This window comes from Calonectris borealis, chromosome 2 (genome assembly GCF_964195595.1).
Source record: "Calonectris borealis chromosome 2, bCalBor7.hap1.2, whole genome shotgun sequence".
In the NCBI taxonomy this organism is placed as follows: Eukaryota; Metazoa; Chordata; class Aves; order Procellariiformes; family Procellariidae; genus Calonectris; species Calonectris borealis.
In genome coordinates this window covers 81,392,887-81,413,395 of record NC_134313.1, presented here as the reverse complement: position 1 = coordinate 81,413,395, position 20,509 = coordinate 81,392,887, and the positions used below count along the sequence as shown (strand labels likewise).

At 38.6% G+C, this 20,509-nt stretch overlaps 1 protein-coding gene across 7 annotated transcripts in view; it reads left to right on the top strand.

The window, feature by feature from the left end:
* The window catches only part of CTNND2 (catenin delta 2), a 689,093-nt gene that overhangs the window by 593,745 nt on the left and 74,839 nt on the right, over window positions 1-20,509 (top strand). For all 7 annotated transcript variants that reach the window (XM_075142462.1, XM_075142461.1, XM_075142460.1 and 4 more), the window contains 2 exons: window positions 6,838-7,011; window positions 19,046-19,196. In XM_075142462.1, the coding sequence (XP_074998563.1) occupies window positions 6,838-7,011; window positions 19,046-19,196 (325 nt within the window). The remainder of the gene's footprint in view (window positions 1-6,837; window positions 7,012-19,045; window positions 19,197-20,509) is intronic.

The window sequence follows — 20,509 nt, the reverse complement described above, 5'->3', positions numbered from 1 at the left end:
TAAAAGCTACTAGTAGCAAAACTGCTGTAATTGGGCAATAATGGCAGATATATCATTTTAGACAGCAGATGTGGATAAGTCGCAGTTTTCTATACTTTAAAAAAAAAAAATCCCATAGACAGCTAGGAAGTTTGTTTCTTAAACCATAAAAAAGGAGAAACCTTCTGTAACATTAAAGTCACTTTCTCATCGGTTTTCTCTGTAAAGAAAGTAGAAGTTAATTTCTTTGTTTTATGATTTAGGAAACAATTCTCCCTATTTCTCTAAGTTATATTTCAGTTGTAGTCACACATAAGTTACTTGAGGAGAAGAACAGAACTGAGTGGTAATATAAAATGTAGTTTTCTTTGAAAGGCCTTTCAAGAACAAATTGGAATATATTTTTCATTAATGACATCAGTTGTCTATACCAATGACAACTTCTCTACATCCTGAAATCAAATAAGAGATGTTTTTTGTTCAGTTCATAGTTAAGTCTAATGTCACCTTTCAAATGACTTTACTTAAGGAGCTCCCTTAGGATTACAGGAAACAACTGTTCTCCTCATTTCAGAATAAAGGTGGGTGGTGTTAAAAGAGCCCACAATCCTTCCTCTCTTCAGTGGTTTACCAGAGCTCAGACAGGTTCCTGAGGTGATGCTTTGTCACGCAAGTTTAATGCCAGAAGAAACCCAAACCTAAAGATTTGCAATAAAAGCCAGGTATAGCATTGGTATTATCTATGGAAAAACAGAAAGCAAAACTTCTATAACAGCTTCAAGAAAAATAAGTGAGACTCACCTGACTTTATTTCTGTCTCTGACCCCAAGGACTGTAATTCCCTGCCATCACCATTGTTCGTTATATTCTCTCTGCTGCTTACCTGTGATGAGCTGTTACTGAACCTTCACCCCACAAAGCTCTACAGCTGTAGAGGCCTTCATCTCCAACTAGGACATCATAGATATCGACCTCTCTGCCTTGTATCATGTCACTCTTCAGATGGAAACTAATTTTTCCACCGTTGATAATTTTGTCGCTGCTGTTGGTATGCTCACTGCTGCCAGCAGGTTTATTCTTTGAGCTGTATGAGAAATGAGGATTATGATAAAAAGCAGTTAGGGAAGATAAGATGTATGGTCCAATTTCAGTAAAAGTGCCAGGGAGTTGTCATTAATCCTGATTTTATTTCTTGTTATGCAGCCCCTTATATACACATGTGGCACTGTTTCATTTCTTTTCCTTTCTTCGCTAAGAAGAAACGGGCTGACTTCTTGGCTTCACGCTCCTCACCATCTGTGATCATTCTTGTCAACCCAGAATCTAGCCCAAAATCTGATTTTTGATTGGAAGTGACACTTTTGAAATGAGCCTGACCTTCTCTTTCACCTTCTGTCAGGAGCCTTAAGGTATAACAGCAACATTTCAAGTTATATATCATTATGAATTGACTGGCACACCTCTTTAGCATGCTTGCTAAATGGGCTGTAAATTCTTCTATCCAGGTGAAATAGCAAGTTTAAGGCAATAATATTTCAAAAATAATAAAAAATAAAGCTGTCAAATATGCCTTTTTATGTGGTGAGACTACTATTTTACCAAGTATATTTCAATACTCTACCGAGCCATATCAAATTAATAAGCACAGACACAGAGGAAATGGCAGCAGCTCCTGGGTTTAGCTAATAATCTAAACTGAGATTAGAGATGAAAGGCTGTGTTGCCAGTACGTTCTGCTCAGGAAGGATATTATTTCCACTTGTTGCTTCTTTGTCTTGCACGAGGTAGTTGTGCCAAGTGTTGATTAGCAAGAAATCGACTATCTTGAGCAGCTCCTTACAGAGCTTCTTACAACTATTTCTAAATTCTTGCTTGCCTACACAGAAACATCTCATATACTCTGGGAATCTCTCAGTATCGTGTATGACCAAGTTGTTTTCAAAGTCAAAACTACAGGGTTATTAAATATAATTTGTATTTGTCAATTTGTGGAATATAGTGCAAAGCCCATTAGCTTCAGCTTCCTACAGAGAGGAGAGGGGTGAGGAGAAGGAGATGTAGTGAGATGCCAAAGATTCTTGTCCCTGGATTGAACTCCATCCTGTTGTATTTGGGAGGGGTCTGGTTTTAAGCAAAGACGAAATGCACAAATCGAATGAAATTATTTTTCTTAGCTAAGTATAATAATATAAAAAAGTTGAATAAAGGCATTGACAATTATTTAAAGAATGTAGTATGTAATCTGAAGTATAATTTATATTTATTCATATCTCAGATTAATAATAAAGATTTTAAAAATTGGAATGTTTTGAAAGCATTCCAAACACCCTTCCCAAAATCGTAAACATTGTGGCATCAAATTGGGGAGGTTACCATTATTTATGCAATAAGCTGTATCCAGTCCAGTTTTGTTGGGACTACATGTTGCTGGACCACAGCAGCTCTGCCCTCTCCCACCGTACTCCTGTAGTCTCTGTGTCAGTAGACACCTTCATTTATATTCACCATCTTTCTTTAGGCCTGGATGTCTAAACTGAAACTTGACTTGAATTAAATAGTGGCATTCCTGCCTCTTTTGTATCAGCTGCATGGATTCCCATCACCCCTGAAAGCAAGCTCTGTGATTTTTGATGAGGTTTTGTTGCTTAACTTTAGATTTCTGCTCTTGACAGCATTGGCCAAAGCATCTCTTGGACAAAGGTTTCCAAAAGAGGTTGTTGGACTGACATGCCTAGGGTAAGTTGGCATAGACTGCCACAGCCACTAAGATATGCAGGGTGCGAAATCATTGTCCTCTTAGGGGGCCTGTGAGTTTAAAAGGCTTTGGCATTTCAAAAATGCTTTTGGTGAGCACTGTTTAATTGCTGATATAAATTTTGTCACTGCTGCTACAAAGAGCATAGCTACAGCGTTACCAGACTATCTCAAAAAGTCTAGGATCATTGGAGAGAGATCAAGATGGTTTTAGTCATTGCTGGATTTTGTTTGAGTGTTTTCCTAGATTTTCTTTTTTTTAGTAGTGGTATTTTGCACAGACTGGGGGAAAGGAAAATACTCATATTTAATAAATGAAAATAAAACACTGTTGTTTTGTTATCACAGGAAAACCTATCGTCATGTGATCTTCCTTAATAACAAACACCATCAACTTGAGGTTGTTAGTACAAAAACCAAAATACGGAGAGTGCACTTCTCTTACTTGAGTTGACGCCTTCCCTGGTATTCAGTACAATTACACTGTAAATATGGATTTGCTTTCATTAAAATGAGAAAGAAGGTGGTAGATAATCTGTTGTGTGGCACAGGGGAACCTCTCAATGAGTGAGCTTTTTCTCCTTTCAAAGTTCCTCAGTAATGTGAAAATTTGGAAACTTTATTAGAGTACTCTTATGCTCAAAAGTCTGTTGTTCTTAAAGATCTTTATATTCGGCTTTTTATTCTTCTTGACTTTCATCCTTTCTTTGCACCAGTTTCAGGAAGTGAGAGATTTGTATCTCACCCACGTAACAAACAGTTTGTCAGCTTCCACCACAATATATGTGGGTAATTTCAGCTGAAGGAGGGAAGCCTGGAAAGAATATTTGTTTATGACTTTTTTTTCCTCCTTAGCATAAGCTAGGAAGAGTAATTGCATGCAGTCATACTCTTTTCAGAGGCTCCTAATACATCCACAGCCTATCTCAAATGGACCTTACTGATCATTCCTGATCTTCTGCAACAATACAGTAACTGTTCCAGTAATTCACTGGGTAGAGTTGTTTAACACACTGCCTCGGTTCATTAAGATTGAGCAATGTGAACTACAAAGCAACTTGTGCCATGCCTTAGCCACCGTTTGAGAAAACGGGCTGTAATATCATTTTGGGGAAAATATGTTTTTCGCTCAGACAATTGATGTTTATATTTATGAAATACAAAATAAATGAGTGAAGATCAGGAAAATCTCCTTTGCAATAGCTTCTTTTCTGACCTGTATCAGTCCTGCATGCCCTGCAACAGTTGGGCTGTACAGCTGCAGGCACTGGTCTCAGCTACGCGGAAGATGCCAGAAGCCATTAAGCCCTTCAGTGAAGGGTTAGCTGAGACCACACGTGCAGGAGCAGAGATGGAGACAGGGAGTGCGTGACAGGTCATGGTTGCTTGTGCCCTCTACCTCCCAGAAAGTGGCTAGAGGAGCATCTTTTCTGTCACTCTTTATCGCGCGACCTTGAGGAGGAGACCATAGGCACAGCATCTATATTACGCGTGGTTGGCAGTGACACCTTCCCTGTGCATGCTACTCAGCTGCTCTGGGCAGACACACCACGTCTGAAGAATAGCGCATTATCCAATGTCACTGGATTTACGTCCAGGTGTGGTACCAAAGACTTCCATCAGCCTTACAAGGACCCTGAGGCATCACAATGTCTTGAGAAAAACATCTTCCCCCACAGTTGGTGATAAATTAATACAATCATGGGCTAAAAGTGAGTAGCAAAAAGGGCAGGGAAATGCAGTAATTTGTCTCACTTTTTTTTTAAAATGTTTTTTCGCTACTGAGCAGAATGGCAAAACAACATTAAATATTAATTTATCTGCAATTATCATTTCTAGTGCTTTATAAGCACCAGCACAGCATGAACGTATATACAGCTCTATTTATATCAGCTGATTTTCACTGATTTTCAGCAGTCTTTGGGATTGTAAATACCTGAGTTTAAAAAAAAAGTTATATTCCCACACGTGCACAAAAAATGTTTTGGGTCGATCTGATACATTTGATACATTATATGTACTTTGTCCCTGAAATAATATAGTAAGTACCCTGTGCAAACACTGTTCAGTTGCATAACGTGTCCATAATTCGTGCAAATTGGAATGAGATGGATGAAGACCTGAATTTGTGCCCTTGGACATCACAAGTCGTTCATTAGTGGACTTACCGAGGTACAAAGCCCAAATCTGGTGTGAGGTCAGATTTGACCTGTAAGACATGTTTCTCATTTGTTTTCCAAAAAATTCTGACTGCGCGAATGATTGAATTCCGAGAGTTAAAATAAGCAGCAGGTTTTTATGTATTTTTTATGAGCTGATGAGAAGTCATTTCTGGCAAGGATGGTGATTTATATAGAGGAAAAAAGGAGAACTGAGTCACATACAGTGAAATCAACCTATTGGTTGAAAGACAGAAATGTATTAAAAAAATTCAAAGGCACAGCCCTATAACAGTGCCATTGGAAGGGATTGTTTCTCCAGAAGGCAATTTTCCTGTAGTTTCTCAACCACCAGTGAGCATTGCTGTGCCAGTTCTTTTAAACTGTGGTAACTTTTGTCCAATGCAGTGAGTTTCGTATCTGAGCAGCTTTCTGGTTTTGAGTAACTGCTCATGTGTATTAAATGGTCCCACTAGCTTTCCATTTTGGTGGGGTTTCTGCTTTAATTTAGAAAAAATAGTGTTCTGGATTCTCAATGGTAGTAATCTAGCAAAACCTTGTTAAAATTAAGCTATGTTGTTATTAGACAAGGCTTGATTGATTGTCTCTTAAATTATATGTAGATTTTTGAAGTTAGCTTAAATAAAATGATGATTGATACTTCTGAAAATGAGAGAATCTAGGTCTTTTCCCAGTGCAAGTATCGTTGTGTTGTTGGACTCATAACTAATTAAATCAGCTAGGAAAATTAACTGTTGCAGATCTGAACATGGAGTTAATTTGGCCTGTGCTGTCTTTGTATGTCTAGTAGATGTTTAATGTTATGATACACATTTTTTTATCTACATAATCACAGTAAGCTCTAACCTAGGGCATTAAAAGGTTTACTTTGTATCTTATTGTACAATCTGTACATGTCAGAGGTGTTAGAAAAGAGATTGTATTAAAAAGTCGTGGCTTGTTTTTAACACTGGTATTAAGGCTATGAATTTTCTAAATCCCTTTATCTGTTCAAAGCAAAGAAAAATACATATTATATATATAGGTAAAAATCACATTTAAAATATCATTAAAAGTGCATTCTGCATCTTTCTTTTGTTTTAAAAAAGCAAAAAAAGTCCTTGAATTACCTTCTTTTTAAGATGTTTCATGCATAGGTGCAAGTATTATGCATTCCACTGGAGAGGTGAATCACTGTTCTCCTGGAATAAAGTTTTTCTTTCTGGTAGGAGTGGGTTTTGTGCAATAACCTTCTTGTTGTCCGGGTGTTAATATTGCTCATTTTGGATGTCAGGCTAGGGTTATTTTCATGGCAAAACTCTGTATGTGATGAGAGGAAGAGTCTGTTTTGTGAGAGGTGGTTCTACCTACTACATCGGAGCCTCAGACTGTACGGCTGGCTGGCTGTGTGGCTGAACGCCTCCAGAACTTGAACGGTGAGAAGTCAGAAGTTGAGCACTTGGAGAAGACTTGTCACACTTGGGCCTTTCAGGGGATGGAGGCCTTGCATGATTTAGTTTTCCACATTAGTGTTTCATGTTGTTGTTTTTTCCCTCTCATGAGAAGAGAGAGAATGCGGAGAACTGCTGCTGCAGGATGTGAATAAGGAAATTCTCTTCATATGCAAGTCCTAGATTTTCCTCTTAAGATATGTTCACGTTCACTGGGCTTCTGTTCCCACCCAAAAAAATAAATGCAGCGAAAAATGTTTTTGTTATGTCAGCTAGCTAAAACACTGTGATTTCTGCCAATGCTATAGCTCCTCTGTAAGGAGTGTTGAGTAGGAAATTTGATTTCTCTATGAAGAATCACGTGATACGCTAAAATTGAGAACGACTGCTTGCAGGCGGATGCCTTCACACACGCAGACATACATGTTCAATTGAGGCAATTGTCAAGTATTTCGCTGTTCCTTGCTGACAACCTGATTTGTACTTTCCAACAGTGGGATGGCGTAGGACCTCTCCCAGACTGTGCAGAACCACCCAAAGGAATCCAGATGCTGTGGCACCCTTCAATAGTCAAACCCTACCTCACACTTCTTTCTGAGTGCTCAAATCCAGACACACTGGAGGGGGCAGCAGGGGCACTGCAGAACTTGGCTGCTGGGAGTTGGAAGGTAGGAATGTTAACCTGATATGTATTTCTTTTTCGATTTGGAAAAACCCCAACAGATGACAGCAAGTTGGTGATATAAATGTATCTGAATGCTGCTGGTACTGGAATAACCCTCTGTTTTCACAGAACTATCTGCAGTCAAATTTGGGATAGTATTTTAAGTCCTCTGAACTGATACAGGTGGTCGTATCGTAGGACAAGTCAGCATGCAGCAGTGAAAATCACATCGGTCAAGTCAAGTACAAAAAATTGCCGCTGAAAACCAATATCCAAATGAGGAGAAGCAGCATCTTTATGAATCGGGGGTGACAGAGCCATGAAAAATGAGCCAAAACTATCACCAGTGGCAATCAAATTAAACCATATTGTTTTGTCACTGCAGAAACTGGTTGGCATTCTGTCTCTTAAAAGAAACCAGGCAAGAGGAGAGCAAGATATAAATGATGTGACACCAACACAAGTAATCTTACAATCTACTTTTTAAAAAAATAAGACATTATTAAAATGCGTTGACAATATGATTAAATATGTACAATGAGCAAGGAAGTGCTCAGTCAAGGCACTCTATTCCAGCTCATCCTACTTTTCAATTATAATCAAAAGATCTGTTTTTCTCTCTCGTATTATTTGCAGTGAATTGAGAAGAAATTTAAGAACTCTTATTAGATTTTGAAAATATTTCTAAACTTAGAACAAAACAATAAAATTCAAGATAACAGTTGAGCCTGGTCTACTTTTAGGGCAATTCCTTCATCGCTTTCCTGATGGTAAACTGGTTTGATTGGGTGAAAGTACTAACTGTCTAGTCCTATTGTATAAAGATAATGCCTTGATTTTAAGTTAACTCTCAATGGGAATTTTTCACATTTATTATGAAAACATGCATGTATGGGGAAATACGGTTATCAAAGTTAGGTCTCGGAAGGTATGCTGTTTGGTTTTTAAGCATTTGGGCATTCGTATGTGATATGTAAATACCAATTTAATGAGGCATTCATTTTGAAATGTTAGCCCTGAGGCTATTAAGTTACTTTTTTTCCCCCTAAAGTTTTATTGGATGTTGAGTTGGCACATTCAGTAGATCTTCAGAGGCATGTGATTTTTTTTGAGCCCACCAAACTTACAAAATGCCTTTGGCTATTGCATTCATTGACATACGACATGAGTAAAAAAAGTATCTGTCCAGTGATTTCTGCCCTACAAAGTGCTACGTATATATTGTGCTTGAAAGTCGTTATACTTTTTTTATTCTCATATTGTAGACCACATCAGATTGTGTAATCCTGGCACAGAAACATAATAAATGTGTTTTATTCATCTGGGAATGGGTATAGCCCTGGTCCAAATGAGAAAACAATGCATACATATATGCCAGGACTAACAGAAGTGCTAAAATCCAAGTGGTGCCCCTTCTCCCATTTCTAATAAATCTGTACCTGTCATCCTTTAGTTGGCAGAATTGTATGGTGGCGAGAGGAAGGAAGGCTCCGCAGAGCTCTTTGGCAAGTGCCGGGTTAGAAAAACTGATTTGAACCTTACTACTATCCACGCTGATACCATGGGAAACGCTCAGTTGTTCTTGTGTTGCTCTATTTTTCTAAAGATTCACCAATTCCATTACAAGTGATGTGCAGACACAGAATGAATATCCTTAATTTCACGTGTCATACTAGCCATTTTTGTGAGGGGAATAATCCTCTTTGGGGATTACATAAGCATTGATGTTTCCACCTTTTGACCTCTCTTTTCCACTGCTGCAGTCTTCTGGATATAAAATGACTGAAATAAAAGATAGAAAACTCTTAGAAGAAGAGGTTATTCCTAAGGGGGATTTTCATTTTTTTAGTTCGTCCAAAAAATTGTGATTGTATAACGAATGGGAAAAGTTCGTTGGTTGTTTTTTTTTTCCACTTGAAACCTTTCAAGAAGAACCTTGTGATGGACTGAAAGAGAGAAAAAGAGCAAACTGTATTAAAATAAATAATGTTGCTATTAATATTAATAGCAATAGCAATTGTGGGGTTTTTTCCAATTAGCATTATTTTAATGCCACAAGAATCCCAGAATATAGGAGGCAGCCAGTGCACCAGGCAAGCTCACACACTTCCGAAGAGATGGTCTCTTCTGGAAAAAAATACAGTGCACTTGATACACTTGCATAGTTCTTTCCTAGCTGTTTCACCCTTTTGGTTCCTCTGATATAAAGCTGTCTAATCCTCTTCGGTGACCGAGAGGTAATGCTTTTAACACAGGCAGTGCTTAACTATCCCATTATGAAGGGAAAGTGAGCAGATAAAAGGAAGCCTGAATAATTTTTTAAAAATAAAAATTGCGTAGGGGATTTAGATAAATGTCTGCCACCAGAATTAACAGATGATATGTCTCTAAATCCCCTAGACTGCTTTCGAAAATTTCAAACACAGAAAGAAAGCAGCAGTACGTAGCTTTAAGGATTAATAGGTGAGAGAGGCTGAAAGTTTTCATAATTTCAGGGAATATAGTTTCTCATTGATACATACATATAAAATCAAAACATGCACATAATAAATCTTAATCTGTAGGACATTTTTAGCACTGTTTCAGTTGCAGGAATTCCTTCTGAAGCCAAATACTAACAAAAAAGAAAAAAGTGTGACATACACATATTTGCATATAATTTTTCTATGTCAAGATAAAACACTTCGGACCAAAGCCTTGCCATATATTACCCATCTGCAAAGTAAACTTTTTTTTTTTTTTTACAATGACTTGGGTTTTTTTGCAATGTCTGTGCAATTATTACGAGAACGAAGACAATCTATAACGACTCAAAAAAGGAGCATATTGGTGACAAATACATTAACAGGTCCAAATGAAAGTTTACCAATAAAACAGGATACTGATCTGAGGTATGGATAAGGATATTTTCAATGGGAAAATTTAACCTGGGATAGATCACATCTGTGTATCTTGACTTTGATGTATATTCTGTTTCTGAAGAAGACATTAACAGCTTACATACAAAGCAGAACTCATTTTGGAAGAGGTCGTTTCAGGTGAATATGGAAGTTCGTTCATCTCGCTCTTCTGCACCAAGGCGTTGTTACATAGGGAGGAATCTGAAGGAAGCAAACTATTCCCCTCATGGAAAAACACATACGTATCCTAACAGATCTCTCTTTTTTGTTCATATACTTATTTAATGCATCTATGCATAACGTGAATGGCCCTTCTGGAATAATATATATGGAGATGTCCAAATCCGTATGCCTTTGGGGGGGATTTTGACAAATTAAAGTTTCCCACATCGCTGCCAGGATATGTTTAAGGGGTGACTGCTGCTTTGCACAGTGGCCTGTGATACTAGCAGTTGGTCACTGCGTGTCCCCCTCCTGACGGGGCTGATGTCCACTAGCAGCGCGCACTCCAACATGCAACCTGACAGCCTACGGGTCAGATTGTCGGTGCTGTACGTGCACACGCCTACCCCCTTCTGCAGAACTCAGCTGCTACCTGAGGCTGGGTGGGTTTCTGTTTGACGGGACTCATTGCTTCCCAAAATGCTTTCTCCCATCAAATCATAACTACAGTAATTTCACTGTATCCTAAACTTCCTACAAGCAGAAGGAGCAACGCATAAAAAGGATGACCATTGGTTTTGGTTTTGCTTTCTTTCATTGCTGCTCCAAGATATATTTTTTTTCAGAAGTAGACTTTTTCTAATTATACTTAATATGAACTTGTATTTTCAAGCTGCTTAGTAATATGAAATAAAAATCTAGGCAAATACATTCCTCATCAAACTTAGCTGGAGTTTTCACTGAGCGAATAAGGCTTGAGACATGCCTTTGGAAGCAGCGGAGACTCTTTACTCCCCATTAGGTATCTGCTTTCATTGGGAGCTCTGTTAGTTTTCTTTGCCACTTAATCTGGGTTTTGCCAAGTTTGTGCAAAAATGCACAAATAAAAATAGGAAGTTTGCTGACTTACTCAGCTGTATTCTGAAGACATTTGACTGCTTATTAAGAAATTTCTCTCACTATAACACTTCAAACCTGAAGTCCTTTCTGCAACCTCATATTCATTTTAATACCTCGGAATAAAAAAATTATGAGCTATAAAATTACAAGACTCATCCTGTAAAAGGAAATCTCCATAGAGCTTTTTATATGTAATCTGGCATCAGTATTTTTCCTTAGAGGGTGGGAATAAAAGTGGCAAGTTCTTTTTAGTTTTCACCTTGGTCAAGAGGCTATTAATACGTTAAATCTACTGAGCATGTAAAAAGTTATATGCCAAATGTCCTAGAGTTAACGATGTCAAGAATCCAAGGTTATGTCCCTTCTGAACAAAATTTCCCTCTCAGGAAGAAAGGAGATACTGGGTTATATGTATATTACTATGTCTGTTTATATGTATCTGACAGCTAAATTTAGGCTGATGTCAGTTTACCTGCCAGAGACATTTCTGCAATACTTTTTGCTGTGAACTCATAGAATCACAGAAGGGGCCTCTGGAGATCATCTGGTCCAACCTCCTGCTCAAGCAGGGTCACCTAGAGCCAGTTGCCCAGGACCATGTCTAGACATTTTTTTGAATGTCTCCAAGGATGGAGGCTCCGCAACCTCTCTGGGCAAGTTGTGCCAGTGCTCGGTCACCCTCACAGTGAAAAAGCATTTCCTGATGTTCTGCAAACCTCCTGTGTTTCAGTTTGTTCCCATTGCCTCTGGTCCTACAATATTATCTTTTCTATTACATGCAGTCAAAAACACAGTGTTATCACCACAAGTAGGATTTCCTTAGTTTTGTCAAACCCTTAAAAACAATTTCCTTATTCATATGATCCTGTTTTGTTTTAAAATACTATCACAACTTATATAGGTAATACATATCTTTTAAAACCGGGAAAGAGGAGCTACTGTGTTTCTGTTGGCCATGTAATGGCTTACATTAGAGCAGGTAGCACACCTGCTCTGGGCTTTGGTTAGTCCCTTCTGCGTGCCCAGTCTTCCGTCCCAGTTAGTTACCTTTCAGGCTTTACAAACTTCCCTCATCTGCTTTAATGACAGGATGGCCAGCTTCATTTTCCTGAGTGTCTGTTAGTTCCTTGGGCTCCTTAACATCAGCATTTAAACAAGTGCTGCTCTGTTTAAGTAAGTCTTGCAATCGCGTGAGGCCATAGCGTTCCTTGGCTAGTTCTTTCTACCTCCTTTCCTTTCACTTCCATGTTTGGTCATACTCAGCAGGGAGCGATAAGGCTCTTTGGTTAGACAACTGGATGTCCCTGCCTTTGATCCCCAGCAGGTACGGTACCCCCCATGTGAATGGGGTTTATGGGTCATTGGCCTGATCCCTTGAGATAGCTAGATGCGATCTCAGTCTTTGTTCTGTAGGAAAGCAACTACATTTATTTTCTTAATTCCATCCTAGAGAAATCTGACTCTCATAGGAGCAAGAGCTCCATTAAGTAAATTATTAGATAAGGAAACTGAAAACATAAAAGGGACTGATTCAGTCACAAGGTCAGTGCAGCTACTTCAAAGAGTAGTATAAAAAGAGTTTCAAGCTCCTTACCATCCAAACATTTGCAGATAATGAGTAATTATTGTCTAAAGCAGCAGACATCTAGGTTATCAATCTTCCTCTTACCAGGCAAGGACATATTGCGGGTTCCTTAGCAGACTTTTCTGATGACTCTAGTTATTTACATATTAGCCCTTTGGAGTTTCATCAGGCTGTTCCAGGAGAAAGTTTTTTGGATTACAGTGAAAAGGCTTACATTCATTTTCTCCAAAATAGTAATATTACGAATCCTTATGTGATAGGATGGAGAAGACCGCTTATAACACATCACGTAATCAACAAAAGCAAATTTCTTAAATAACCAATGCTTTATTCTGTCAGGAATTCTTCCCTGGCTGGAATCCCTGCCCCCTGTAGATGAGGCAGCATCAATTAATACAGGGAAACTTATTGGCTCTGTAGGAAGAAAGACCAGATTGAAGGGACAGGATAATGTTCAGGAAGCAAGACCTGCTGCTGCAAACACCCGTATCACAGACATCATGAGGAGATCAGCACGGACATCAGTTTGTGGAATGGGAGCACAGTAGCTTATGGTGAATTCATGCTCAAAGTAATCCCTTACTATACTCAGTCAGTTTGCTTCCCATGAGATGTGTCACTTTTGTCTCAAAACCTTTATTTTTTAATGATATTAGGTACAGTGTTTGGAAAAGTCATTGTAATGGCTCTCAGATCATTTTGAATACACAGTACATACTTGTACTGCCGAACCAAGAATGATGAGGTGCGAGGGCAGTTCCTTCTGAACTTTACCGTCCTCAAACATTTAAGGTATCTTCTGTTAACGCCATTTTAGTTTCCTCTAATTTATTTATTTAACTATATATCTTTACCCACCAGATTTTTTTCTTTCTCTTTAAGCTTGACTAAAGTCATGGAGCAAGAGGACAGTAAGCAGTTAATACTTTTCTCTTGTCCCAACACAAAGATGTAGAGGACTTACGGGTGGCCTGCCAGATGGGGTCATTTCTGGGAACAAAACGCTGCAGTCAGGGAGCAGGAAGTCCCTGGGAAGCACTTGCTGTCTTCAGAAATTGCAAAAAGATAACCAAGATTTCAGAGCCTTGCTCTCTGTCAGGTGGTGTGGCTTCTCAGGGATCCCAGTAAAGTTATTTGAGTAAAGTAGATTTGTAATTTTCAAAGTGGAATGTAAAAATGTAAAAATATTCCCTTTTTTTCCTGATGCATGTATTACATTGAGTATGATCAGACAAAGAGGAATATTGATCTTCGATTACTCATTGATCTTTGATTATTCAACATGCAGTTCCCTTCCATGGTCTATTGTTCCACTACTGTTAGCAGACAGCCCCTTTCTGAGCCTCTCCGAGCAAATTCTGAGTCTCTGTAATCTTCCTGTTTCTGTTGGTAATTTAGTTTGCTTTGTCATGCTTACTGCCCTGATTTGGCTTTCATTTTGTAGTTTATGTCTCAGTAATTCCCTTTAATATTCGATATCTCAATAGTCTTTGAGTCACAGTGTTGAACTGTATCAATACAATGCAAATTCTAGTCAAAACTGAAGTATGTGATGGTGAGGTAACACTGATGTCAATGGCAGGGAAGTGAATCCATTCAAAATATCAACTGTATACGATTGTTGGTATTCCTTGGGGGTTTTTTGTGGGTTTATTTTGGTGGGTTTTTTTCTTTTTGATTTTGTCCTGGAAATCTCTTCATTTTTTAGTTTGGTCTGCTGTGGTGGTGCTTCATAGGAGAATAAAGAAAACCATATGAAACACTAAAAGGAGTTAACTGCCTAAATGCTTTTCAATTTTTCTGAAAAAATTATGTAAGTTTTATCTAGATTAATTACTCTTTTGTTGAGTTTCAACCTAATGTAATCTTAATCCCTAGAGGCATTCAGTTCTGGAAAGGGTCCTTTATAATAATAACTGTGACAAACTAAAAAATAATTTTCCGGTTTACTGTATTTTTCTACTTAATTACTATGACAAAAATAAAAAGGGAAATACTAATGAAAGTGGACATAGAGATGCACTAGGTACCTTCAAAGTGATGTATAGTAGTTATGTCCCCCGAATTCAATTATCTGTAAAGAGTATTCATGCACAGATTGTGGCTCCTGTGCTTGTCTCTGATAATTTAGCCACAATCTGATGCAACAATAATGATTTTATTTTATTTTTTGGCTCCTTGTTCCCTCTAAAGTGTTTGCAGTTCCCCTAGGAGCCCTTTCTCTTTACAAACTGAACAGTTATTTGATCGTTGACACTGCCACTGATTTGTGGAGTAACCGGATGATTAAGTATATTGGCAGAGTGCCTCATTTACCTACTGAGAGGCAACAAACCCTTTGTCTCTTTTCTTTTTTATGATTTTTCATCTCTTTTGTAATTTACTGAGCTCATATTAGCAATTGACCTGCAATGTAGAAATGCAGGCGTGTTTCACGATGGCTTTAGGCAAACAAAAGGATCATCAGTATACACAAGAGTGAATCAATTTTTCCATTCTCTGCGAGAATAAAATAGCCATTTTGAGGCATCTCAATTTGAGCGTTCCTGAAATCCGCACAGCGCAGCGTAATTGCTTGCAGAGACTTGTCCTAATTGGCAGCTTAAGGAAAGAGACACAGACAGTTCTTACCACTTTCCACATGGAAAGTTCTCTGGAGACTGTTGAAACAATTAATAGACATTTCTGTCTTTCTGCCTAAGGTGTATGACTTCAAAACGCAGATGAAATGATAGCAAATCACACATTGAGGAGTCTGTGAACTTCTCCCAAAGCGGATGGCGTTCTCTGGAAAGAGAGAGCTGGGGCGGGGGGGGGGGAGGAATGCGCAGGGGAGAGGAGAGGTTTTGTACATACTTTTCTCTCTTTCTCCCATTGTTTTATGTATGTGTGTGCATATGTGTAAAACATTATATCTGGATTTTCCCCCTATGAAAACTTTGGAGTGGTATTTTTTACTATTGTGATCGAATTAATTGGTTCTTTACAGGTACTGAAGGCTTGCCTGTCATTTATGCAGTAAGCAGGTTTATAGTTTCTCTTTTTTTCATACTGAGTTATTTCAGTGTTTCTCCTAGAATGTCTTCTGCTCTCCCTAGGGTTAAAAAAACCCATTTCTTCATTTGTTTCTTCTAGATTTTTGTTTTGGAATGGATGATGAAAATACTAGAATCCAAGAAGTCTGTTCTAAACCTGGGTTTCATAAAACAAGTAGCTGACTTTTTCCCCGTGGTAGCTGACTAAAAAAATTCAAAGGAAAACTGTTTACTGGAGGTTTTTATAATATAGTGAATAATCTATAAGATAATTTTAGATTTTCTCTGGTATTGAATAGATGCAAATAAGTTTTTTTTAAAAAACAAACACCCCCAGTGATTCCCCATGTAATCCGTATTGGAGCCACTGCATCTGTGATGTACTTTTGCAATGAACGACAGCATCTTTTAGTATACTGTCTGCTAGCTTGAACTCTCACCTCAACCAGACAGGCTCACTACTTTCTCAAAAAAGTTTCACTGCTACCATGAGCTCTCACTCCGGCAGTCACCTTGTAATCACAGCAGACACAGCGGAGGCCTCCCCAGGGAGAGGTGTAGAGAATCCAACGATGGGAGCTTTTAAGTGCGAAGAGCTATTGCTTTGGGTACGCGCAGCTGCAGGTGAGAGTGTGTTTAACTGGCAGATAAATACATAGAAAGACGAAAATAAGTAAATAAATAAATGAAAAAAATAAAATAAAGATGAAAATAAATAAATAAATACAAGAAAGACATAGACCTGTAAGAGCGGGTCCAGAGGAGGGCCATGGAAATGATCAGGGGGATGGAATACCTCTCCTATGAAGAAAGGCTGAGAGAGTTGGGGTTGTTCATCCTGGAGAAGAGAAGGCTCCAGGGAGACCTTATTGTGGCCTTTCAGTACTTAAAGGAGGCTTATAAGAAAGATGGCGGCAAACTTTTTAGCAGGGCCTGTTGCAACAGGACAAGGTGTAATGGTTTTAGACTAAAAGAGGGTAGATTTAGACTAGATACAAGGAAGAATTTTTTTACAATGAGGGTGGTGCAACACTGGAACAGGTTGCCCAGAGAGGTGGTAGATGCCCCATCCCTGGAAACACTCAAAGGCAGGTTGGACGGGGCTCTGAGCAACCTGATCTAATTGAAGATGTCCCTGCTCATTGCAGGGGAGTTGGACTAGATGACGTTTAAAGGTCCCTTCCAACCCAAACTATTCTGTGATTCTATGATTCTATACATGTTTATTAAAACAGGAAGCTTAAAAAGATTAATTTGGTGTTTTCATAGCATCCTTTATATTTAGTATTCCATTAAAATCAAGACATAGAAAAGAAATTATTTTTCAGCAGATACTTTCAGTTAAACTCACTGATCCTTAAGATGTGTTTTAGTTTTTTATCTGATGGTCATCCTATACACTGATTCTAGAGGAGAGAGCATATAAGATCAATCAAGAATACTGCTACCACTTCTTCTCTCACCTAAGAGCTATTTGCTTTGCTGCAGAAAATGATGGCACATTTACGTTTTAGACACATTACTGTGCTCAGTGATGCTGAGAACCCCATGTCCCATTTACCTGACTTGAAAGCTTATCGTAACCATTATCACTTTCATCTACAGCAAAGTCCAGCCAGCTAGCTTTTTTTATGCATGGTTACTACAGAGAAGAAATAATAAAGTAATATTCTTTAAATGCTGGTTTCTTTTCCTTTTTCCCAATTTCCCCTGAATGACTTCGCTTGGAATGAATTTGCACTCCAGATATTGCAGCATTGCAGCCCTTGTCTGTCTCTGTAGCTCAGTTGTTATCATAAAATATATTCTGACTTTTGCTCTTCGAGGCACCTGTCTATAGCATAAACAGATGCTAGCTTTTAAAGTGAGCACTTCAGCTGTGGTAAGTAGAGGCCATATGCAGAGGTTAAGCATGGTCTGCTGACAGTGAGTGTGCTTACCATTTTCTAACGCTTTATTTCATGGAATTTGTTTTTACTCTTTCTGTTTATGGAGGAACGCTATTGCGATGAAACTGTTCTTTAATGTGTGATCTAACTGTTCTTTAAGGAAGGTTTGTCAAAAGGGAAGGGTCATCATGATCTGAAAATCCTAAGGCTTATCATCCTACTTTCTGAAATATTGGGAATATTTCAAAGGCTAAGGGCTTCCAGAACTTTGTCTTCACCTTCCAGGTATGATGGCAGGATAAGCATCCATGCCATAGCACTGAAAGGAGGGAGAAGCTCTGCTTCAATAAATTCCTGTCAACTGTCAGTACAAGGAGCATGAATGTGAACTTTATGAAAATTCCAGAGAAGAGTTCAGGATGTGGGAAGGAATATATGCCTAGTAGACGGCTTGTTTTGAAGCGGACTGTGCTGAGAAGACGTGCATATCTTGCGGGTGTCCAAACATCTCAAATTTGGCAATACCTGTAGATTTTAAAAACACAAGGTCACAGTTTTGGTCTTGTTTATATTTTTTCCAACTTCTGGAGCTAACAGTGGAATGAAAAAGAGGATAGTATAGTTAATCTTTCATCCCTTCAGATGCTGGGAACCCCAAGTTGTGCAGCACTGGATGGACCTCCTAGTCACAGTACGCTGCACAGATCCCACCCATGGAGAAGTTCACTGGCATGATAGTCTTTAGAGCTCTTAGAGGATTTCCTTAGAAGTAAACAACTCGATTCATCGTTTCTGCTGTCAAACAAAAAGTATGTTCACAGGAGAACATGCTGCTTCACTTGGACAAAGACAAGGGCGTGCCAGTGGTGTCATGACCAGCTGCCAAGTGGGAGATGCCTGCAGGCTTCTCCGATATGATCAGCCACTGGGTTTATCCTGCAGCCACGTGGTGCATGCAGCACGGCACAGCACAGGCCTGCGCCTGCCGCGTGTCAACTCTTATGTGAAACTCTGACTCCTCGACGTACAGCAGTCTTCTGGTTAGGACCACTATAGGTGCCAAAACCAGACATATAGTTGTCGTCATTTTTCCTTCTGAACAAGTTGACGATCACAGGAGAAATTATAACAGCATTTTCATGGTTTTAGACTGAATAGTTCTTACGGTAATAACAAAGAAATACTGGGACCTCTTGAACATGTTTTGTAATGTATATTTTGTAATATAAATTTTGTTGTTTTAGCAGTGAACAAGCATTAGATGTTGCATAGAAAATGCTGATGCAAAGCAAGTGGTCTGCAGACTTGGGCTGTGAAAATGTAACCAGGTGTGCTAGGAATAAAGTCAATTCATCATTTAATTTCTCTGCCACCATAAAAAAATTAGTGCAGATTTCCAAATTAAGTGGTCGCCTAGCATCATAGATGCAATTATTTCCTCTCTTTTGAGTTTGCATCCACAGGCTTCTGTTACCCCTTACCCTATATCTGTTATAACCTGAGATGCCTTGCTTTCTGTAGTGGATTTCTCACTTTCTTCTTCACGCTGTTCCATGTGTCTTTACAGTGGTCAGTGTATATCCGCGCTGCTGTCCGCAAAGAAAAAGGATTGCCAATCCTGGTGGAGCTGCTTCGAATAGACAATGACCGGGTGGTATGTGCAGTTGCTACAGCTTTACGAAACATGGCCTTAGATGTCAGAAATAAGGAGTTAATAGGTATGTTCTTTCCAAACAATCTATATATTCTGTGGGTTGGTTGGGTTTTTTTTCCAGTTTGCAGCAGAATGAGCACAATGAAAACAATTATTCTCAAATATCTCTAGCACAATTTCTTTAATTCTTTCTCTAATGTGTCATATTCACATTTTACGTGACAGCTTAGTGCTATATTGCAAGGAATTGTTAAATTAATTAAACATAATGCAATGTTTTATGATCTGTCATACTGTAATCTCCAGAAGAAAAGCAATGGCTTTGTTCTGCTTTAGCACTTGGCATTCCTAGGCTGGCAGTAGCACTTGCATCTTCCAGATCAAGGATCTAAGCAGAGCAGCCACTCCTGATCCTCAGATTATCTACTGCAAGTAATTTTGGGGTCATGAAGTGACAAATCATAAAGATTTTAAGATGGTTCCAGGAATTTACTGGGCAGATTAGTAGCTCCAGCAAGAGAACTGGGAGATGCTTGGTTCACAAACACATACGCAATTAAGGAAGAGGACAATAATTTACGTAAATCATTGTTGCCCCTGAATTCTGATGGTATGGTAAGCAAACATTTTGGGGTTTGCAGGTTTTTTATACTTTGTTAGGTTTTTGGTGGGGGTTTTTTAGCTGAAATTTATGCAAGCACTGTGGATTGTTGAACTTTTATTTTCATGTTCTGTCTTTGAAAAATAATCACTTGCTTTGTTTTGAACTATTTCAACAGTCATGACAAAATTATTTCTGCTTCTTCTGTATGTTAAGAGCATATTTTTAATTCATTTTTGCGAACTTGTTAATTTGTGATCATTACAGCATACTTCTCCTCTGCTTTTAATTACAGAATTCCACAAATAGATACTTGGATCATAATGTTTTATTAGTTGTAGCCAGTGCTGTCTCAGGGTTAGTGCCTCATTACAACAGTGCTCTGCAAGTTGTTAAAACAAAGCAATCACTCCTCTCACGTATTGTAGGAACTAGAGAGACTTAACTGACAAAATGTTTTAAAGCAAATAGTTGTAGAGGTTGGTGATCAGTGTAAACCTGCTGTGATTGCCCAGGGATTGAACTCAAGACTGATGCTTTACCTGCAAGACCAGCCTGTTTGTTTGGCTTTTGCTTGTGTTATAGTTGATAAAATTGGCATGAAATCAGATGTGTTCGATGTATTGTGTTCAGCTTTCAGGAAGCAGGATGCTGCATATGTGTTCTTAGTGGTTTTTTGTTGTTTTCTAGGAATTTTAAAGCAGAAATTACTGCTGAAGCAGGTATATCAGGCTATCTAATCTGGATTAATAACAGACCTTTTTTTTTCTCTAATG